The sequence below is a fragment of the Gymnoscopelus braueri genome (genome assembly GCF_963280865.1).
Source record: "Gymnoscopelus braueri genome assembly, chromosome: 11".
Lineage (NCBI taxonomy): Eukaryota > Metazoa > Chordata > Actinopteri > Myctophiformes > Myctophidae > Gymnoscopelus > Gymnoscopelus braueri.
This window is the reverse complement of record NC_137613.1, coordinates 54,180,274-54,188,189: the sequence shown is the minus strand read 5'-3', so window position 1 is coordinate 54,188,189 and position 7,916 is coordinate 54,180,274. Positions and strand designations below refer to the sequence as shown.

Sequence of the window (7,916 nt, the reverse complement as noted above, 5' to 3'; positions counted from 1 at the left end):
CTACTGGAAGCTCCAGACCTCGATGTCCTGTAGGACAAAGTCCTCCTTCTTGGACAGACAGGGGTTCCCAAATGTCTTGCAGGGGTTCGAGCGTCCGTGGTACAAATCCCCGTCCAACCAAAGACCAGACTCACCTCTGCAGGAGAGAGACAGACTGTTAGAACCATGTGGTTAAATAGGTTTAATTAATACGATTATTTAAATAGCTTTCATTAATAACACTATTTAAATGTTATTAACAATTAACATTAATATGTTACCCAGTGGCTCAAGGGCTTCAAATTGGTTAAAGACAGTTAGTAACAGTAAACAAATACTTTAAACATAAAATGCTGTAAACCAGTATTAATCAGTCATAGTCTTTTGAATATTTTGAATTCCATTTAGTTTTAGTCATATTTTAGTCATCTGCGACTTTTAGTCGACTAAACATTGTGAGATTTTAGTCAACCAATTCACAGTTAAGTTAGTCGACTAAAGTTTTACCGGTTAAAGTGTAATGCATTGTTTAAATTCTTCTTTTTCGATTTGTTTACATGTATGGACAGAGAAATGTCACACTCATTTCAGCGTGTCAATTGATCTTTTAATTATATTAAAGGTAGGGTAAGTGATATTTTTTGGTTAAAACAAAAAGTATTTTGTTAAAAGGTTAAAATACTATATTCTGATAGCAATCATTGCTATAGAGTGTTTTTTCAGTAACAGATGTCTCCCTGTCTCTCCAGCTCTTTAATAAACAGAAAATAATTTTTTTCGGTAGGTGTCAAAATCTCAGCCAATCAGGAGAAAGTACCCATTTTTAAGCTTAATTTGTATAGTGTTCCAGTTCCAATTTTGTCTGCTCATTTCTTGTGTCATCACTTCCAATTCCACTTGTTTAATCTGTATCCTGATTGAGTTCTCTGTCCTGGTTGGATACAATTGGAAATTAAACTGAAACTGAAACGAAAATGCATTTTCTGTTTAGAGGTGGAGAGACAAGGAGACTCCTAATACCGAACAAACACTCTATAGCAATGAGTACTATCAGAATATAGAGCTATTTAACACTTATTTTAACCAAAGCAAATCACTTACCCTACCTTTAACTAAGATGAGTAATTCACTTCTCTAATCAGTACAGGTCAGTTGTCAGGTGGTTTCTTTAGCTTGCATTGTATTTCAAGTTTAGCATAAACACACCAGCTTACCTGATAAAATAACTTGTGTGCTTACCTTTGAATGAAATTCAGAATGTTCTACATGATCTCTTCTCCACTAGTCTAATCTTTTTAGTCTAGTTTGTATATGACAAAATTGTCAATACAAATTATTCAGGCATAGTTTTCCCCTCATCATAGCTTAGTTTTTATAACTTATTTTATTTAGGTTTCGTCAGTGGAAAAAGGTACAAGTAAGTACAGTAGAATTTATCTCACCCTCCTCCTCCAAAGGTCAGTGAGTCCATGTCTCCTTTTAGGAAAAACATGTTGTCTCCTGTCCACTTAAACACCTGCCACGCACACACGCACGCACGCACACACACACACACACACACACACACACACACACACACACACACACACACACACACACACACACACACACACACACACACACACACACACACACACACACACACACCAAATAACCCTTAGCATAACACATACTTTATATAACCCATTTAACCTAATAAAATAATCTAATACATTGGGTGGGATTATAATTCAAAACAAAAATTGTGTCATTCTGAGAATCTTCACACACACGATTCTGAGACACTTGATAAACGCTACTGGTTACTGCTACTGTACCTGCTACTGCATACATTATGTTATTTATACAGTATTCTGTATTTATCTTGGATTATTTGACCTATTTCGTATCTTCTTGTATATTATTTTCTTTTCTTCTTACCTCTCCTGCTCTATCCTCTCTCTTCTCATGAAAACGACACATGATGGAACGCATTTGAAATAAAGAATTCTTCTTTACAACTGTAAACCTGTGATCTAAATACAGTAGGTCTCACTTCAAATTGACAGGACCTGTGTAGGTCTCACTTCAACCTGACAGGACCTATGTAGGTCTCACTTCAACCTGACCAGACCTGTGTAGGTCTCACTTCAACCTGACCAGACCTGTGTAGGTCTCACTTCAACCTGACCAGACCTGTGTAGGTCTCACTTCAACCTGCCATGACCTGTGTAGGTCTCACCTCAAACTCAGGACAGAAGGTGAACAGGAAGGTCTCTCCAGTTCCATAGAAACTATCGGTGACTTTCAGAGGCTCTGACGCCAGTGCTCCAAACACCTGAGAGAGAGAGAGAGACACACACACACGCACGCACGCACGCACACGCACACGCACACGCACACACGCGCACGCGCACGCACACACACACACACACACACACACACACACACACACACACACACACACACACACACACACACACACACACAATACATGTAAGCCCTCTGGAACAGGTTACAACTTGTATTGCTAGTGTTTGTGGCTGTTAGTGTCTATCTCAGCTATTAATCAGTGTCACCTGTCCATCAATGTCACCTGTCCATCAATGTCACCCGTCCATCAATGTCACCCGTCTATAAGTGTCACCCGTCAGTCAGTGTCACCCGTCAGTCAGTGTCACCTGTCAGTCAGTGTCACCTGTCAATCAATGTCAGCTGCCAGTCAGAGTCATCTGTCCATCAACGTCACCTGTCTATAACCACTTAACCCCAGCATCCTCTTAACGCGAGCTTGTCGACAGCTATTTTATGCCCATATGGAGATCTCTGTATCTGTCAGTCCTTGTCCTTTTTTTGCCCATATATGGATATCCCTGATGGCATCAGTATATGCCCATATATGGGCATGCTCATATGCCCATATATGGAGATCTCTGTATCTGTCAGTCCTTGTCCCTTTTATTTTCATATATGGAGATATCTGTATCTTTCAGTCCTTGTCCCTTTTATTTCCATATATGGAGATATCTGTATCTTTCAGTCCTTGTCCCTTTTATAAAATAAATTGGGCCTCTTCCTTACTTCCTTCACAGGTGTTACCAATGAGTCTAATGAAGGCTCTGTTCCATTTAGTGTAGCACAGCGGTTCTCAAACCTTTTAATTTCAAGGACCCCCATAACTCTGAGACACACCCATAAGGGCCCATTTGGAACCATGAGGGTCCCTGGACCACACTCTCAGACCCACTGGTATGGAAGTCCATAGGTCCAAAAATTAAATAATAAATACCACAATGAAATAAATAATAAACACAATGATATAAATACAAAATACAATTAAATAAATACAAAATACAATTAAATAAATAAATGTATTTATTTATTGTGTATTTTTTTATATATCATTGGGTTTTCTATTTATTTCTTTGTGGTTCTTATTTATTTCATTGTAACTTTTAATGTCAACCTATATATATTACATGATGCCACTTTTAGCTATTTAATCAAGTCCATTGGTCCAAAAATTAAAAAATAAATATCGCAATGAAATTAATAAAATCCACAATGATATAAATAAAAATACAAATAAATAAATAAAAAATACAATTAAATAAATAAATGTATTTATTTATTCTGTAATGTTTTTTATTTTATTGCGTTTTATATTTATTTCATTGTGACTTTTAATGTCAACCTATATATATTACATGTTGCCACTTTTAGCTATTTCATAAGGTACATTGGTCCAAAAATGTTATAACAAATACCACAATGAAATATATAAAAAACATCATGATATAAATAAAAAATGCAAATAAATAAATAAATACATTTATTTAATTTTTAGTGTTTTTCATTTAATTGTGCTTTTTATTTATTTATTTTGGTATTTATTAAATGGGTTTTTTATTTCATGCTGTCTTTTCAAAAGAATGGCTTCCATTTACCCAATCATGGATTTCATGCTGTCTTTTCAAAAGAATGGCTTCCATTTACCCAATCATGGTTTGACATCGCCGTCTGTCAATCAACAGGAACGGGGCGGGACCATAGGGCGGGACCTATTTGCTGATTGGGTAATCCCTGGCTCTGGATTACTTTGGTCTGTCTGTAAAACTGAAGCCAGCTCCGCCATTTTTAAATCCCACTGAATATCACTAGTGTTTTTATCTGTAGATAAAGTAGGCCTATTATAATCGATTTGTAGTAAAAGTTATGGCATATGTGAATGAGAATGACTTGAGGGATGTGATGTTTACTTTAGATTAGATAGTTGTTGTTTTTTTCGCGGACCCCCCGAGGACCCCCCCGCGATTTCCTCCCTCACTAAAATGATAGCCTACTTACTTGTTAATGTTTTTTTTCTTCACACATTTGGTAGAGAGAGAGAGAGAGAGAGAGAGAGAGAGAGAGAGAGAGAGAGAGAGAGAGAGAGAGAGAAGTTGCCACAATAAGGTGTCAACGAGGTGGTCAGCAGTGTAAATGGCTCTTACAATTTAAATAAGGCTACAATGACCAGTTACAGATACACTTCATCCACCTGAAAGGTGCGAATAGTTGCTACTATACTTTTTGGGAGGGATGTTCAGCAATAAAAATGACCCAAAAAAATGACAGTATCAGTATGCTCAGGTTTAAAAACGTGACAGTGCTTACAGACAAATTATATGCTTGGTTTGATTAATAAGCTAAATTGAAAAAAGAAATAAAAAAACAGATTACAGGACAACAATATCAGATATCCCCATCATGCAAGAATAAAGACAGTAAACTCAAATAGCATTCAATGTGGGTTAATAATGAAAAAATATGTAATCAGTTACTTCAACTTGATTATATGCAAGTATAAAGACCGTAAAACTATATATACATTGGGGGTGGTTAATAAGGAAGAATACAAATGAATATTTGATGGGGCGCTGGGTCCGCGGAAGTTTACAAAATTGTGGAGGGGGTCCTTTGGTCCTATAAGGATGGGGACCCTTGAGATAGAGAATGCCAGTGTTAAACATTACTTACAGCGGCCCTGAAGGTTAAATCTGTACTCCAGGTTGAACACCTGTATATCGGTATCAGAGAATGAACATTTTAAATTGAATGTTCAATAAGGAGGTTCAAGCATGTTTGTTTTTACTTTATTTTCTTTTTTCCCCAGTTTTTTTTTCCATAAGCAGAATTAGAGGGTATCCAACAACATAATTATGATTTGTTTTGGTTTTCATTTCATTTAATTGTATTATTTAAAAAATATTGTTTTATATATACATCGTGGGTGTTCCTTTCCTTTAATGCCTATGCGAACCCGGGGGTCTGGTGAAGGGGTTAAGAAGCGGCCTGGGTTGTTTTACAATCACATGACCACCAGATCAGAGGAAGAGAATGTCCCTATTTCTAGCAGGCAAACTATAGAGTACATGAATACATTAATGATCACTGACTGATCTATGTACAATGTACTGAAAATATATGCTTTTTTATGATAGTGTGTGATGTTGTGTGAACTGTTTGCCCATACATAGTGATGTGATGTAATGTCTCTCCCCTCTGAAAAGCTTTTTAAAAAATAAAATGAAAAGTTGGTAACCAAAGAAATTAAGCAGGTTCAGAGGGTATCCAGATATATATGGTTTGTTTTTGTCTTTATTTTATGTTTTAAAATGTTTTGTTATACATAATTGTTTTCTTTTCTGAGGGTAAATTAGTAATGTCTGTGAGAACCCTGGGGTCTAGTGTGGTTTGTTTTGCAACCACAGGACAGCTATGTCATAGGAAGAGATAGATATTATTGTTGTAAGCAAGCAAACAGCCGAATACATTAATATATATCACTGATAGACAATCTGTACACTGGAAAAAGAGGCACCTCTTTCATTTGCAGTGGGAATTTGTGTGAACTGTTTGTCTCTGCTTACATGACATTATATCTTATCTCAGGTACGTGATAATCAGCTTTATTGTCACATCACAGGTTTAAAAAGTGGGTGAAATTTGTTTTTGTGCATAGTTCCCATCATATTATTTCCATAGAAAAAAATAAAGGGAAGAAAAAGAAGGGGGTGGGGGTGCAAGGGGGAAAGGAGATCAATCAAGTAAACAAATTATCTACATATTTACACATACCTATATCACGTGTCTCAAGGGTCTCAAGGGTCCCCATCCTTATAGGACCAAAGGACCCCCTCCACAATTTTGTAAACTTCCGCGGACCCAGCGCCCCATCAAATATTCATTTTTATTATTCCTTATTAACCACCCCCAATGTATATATAGTTTTACGGTCTTTATACTTGCATATAATCAAGTTGAAGTAACTGATTACATATTTTTTCATTATTAACCCACATTGAATGCTATTTGAGTTTACTGTCTTTATTCTTGCATGATGGAGATATCTGATATTGTTGTCCTGTAATCTGTTTTTTTCTTTCTTTTTTCAATTTAGCTTATTAATCAAGCCGAGCATATAATTTGTCTGTAAACACTGTCACGTTTTTAAACCTGAGCATACTGATACTGTCATTTTTTTGGTCATTTTTATTGCTGAACATCCCTCCCAAAAAGTATAGTAGCCTAGCAACTATTCGCACCTTTCAGGTGGATGAAGTGTATCTGTAACTGGTCATTGTAGCCTTATTTAAATTGTAAGAGCCATTTACACTGCTGACCACCTCGTTGACACCTTATTGTGGCAACCTCTCTCTCTCTCTCTCTCTCTCTCTCTCTCTCTCTCTCTCTCTCTCTCTCTCTCTCTCTCTCTCTCTCTCTCTCTCTCTCATCTATTTACCAAATGTGTGAAGAAAAAAAAACATTAACAAGTAAGTAGGCTATCATTTTAGTGAGGGAGGAAATCGCGGGGGGGGTCCTCGGGGGGTCCGCGAAAAAAACAACAACTATCTAATCTAAAGTAAACATCACATCCCTCAAGTCATTCTCATTCACATATGCCATAACTTTTACTACAAATCGATTATAATAGGCCTACTTTATCTACAGATAAAAACACTAGTGATATTCAGTGGGATTTAAAAATGGCGAAGCTGGCTTCAGTTTTACAGACAGACCAAAGTAATCCAGAGCCAGGGATTACCCAATCAGCAAATAGGTCCCGCCCTATGGTCCCGCCCCGTTCCTGTTGATTGACAGACGGCGATGTCAAACCATGATTGGGTAAATGGAAGCCATTCTTTTGAAAAGACAGCATGAAATCCATGATTGGGTAAATGGAAGTCATTCTTTTGAAAAGACAGCATGAAATAAAAAACCCATTTAATAAATACCAAAATAAATAAATAAAAAGCACAATTAAATGAAAAACACTAAAAAATAAATAAATGTATTTATTTATTTATTTGCATTTTTTATTTATATCATGATGTTTTTTATATATTTCATTGTGGTATTTGTTATAACATTTTTGGACCAATGTACCTTATGAAATAGCTAAAAGTGGCAACATGTAATATATATAGGTTGACATTAAAAGTCACAATGAAATAAATATAAAACGCAATAAAATAAAAAACATTACAGAATAAATAAATACATTTATTTATTTAATTGTATTTTTTATTTATTTATTTGTATTTTTATTTATATCATTGTGGATTTTATTAATTTCATTGCGATATTTATTTTTTAATTTTTGGACCAATGGACTTGATTAAATAGCTAAAAGTGGCATCATGTAATATATATAGGTTGACATTAAAAGTTACAATGAAATAAATAAGAACCACAAAGAAATAAATAGAAAACCCAATGATATATAAAAAAATACACAATAAATAAATACATTTATTTATTTAATTGTATTTTGTATTTATTTAATTGTATTTTGTATTTATATCATTGTGTTTATTATTTATTTCATTGTGGTATTTATTATTTAATTTTTGGACCTATGGACTTCCATACACTGGTGTAGCAGAATGGAACAGAGCCTTCATTAGTATCATTGG

General features: G+C 35.3%; 1 protein-coding gene across 1 annotated transcript in view; it reads right to left on the bottom strand.

Annotated features, from left to right (window-relative positions):
• The window catches only part of LOC308095736 (TLD domain-containing protein 2-like), a gene marked incomplete at both ends in the record, with an annotated part of 15,820 nt that continues 7,904 nt past the window's right edge, over nt 1-7,916 (bottom strand). The window contains 3 exons of the mRNA XM_080442776.1: nt 1-136; nt 1,422-1,495; nt 2,201-2,296. Coding sequence (XP_080298902.1) covers nt 1-136; nt 1,422-1,495; nt 2,201-2,296 — 306 coding nt within the window. The remainder of the gene's footprint in view (nt 137-1,421; nt 1,496-2,200; nt 2,297-7,916) is intronic.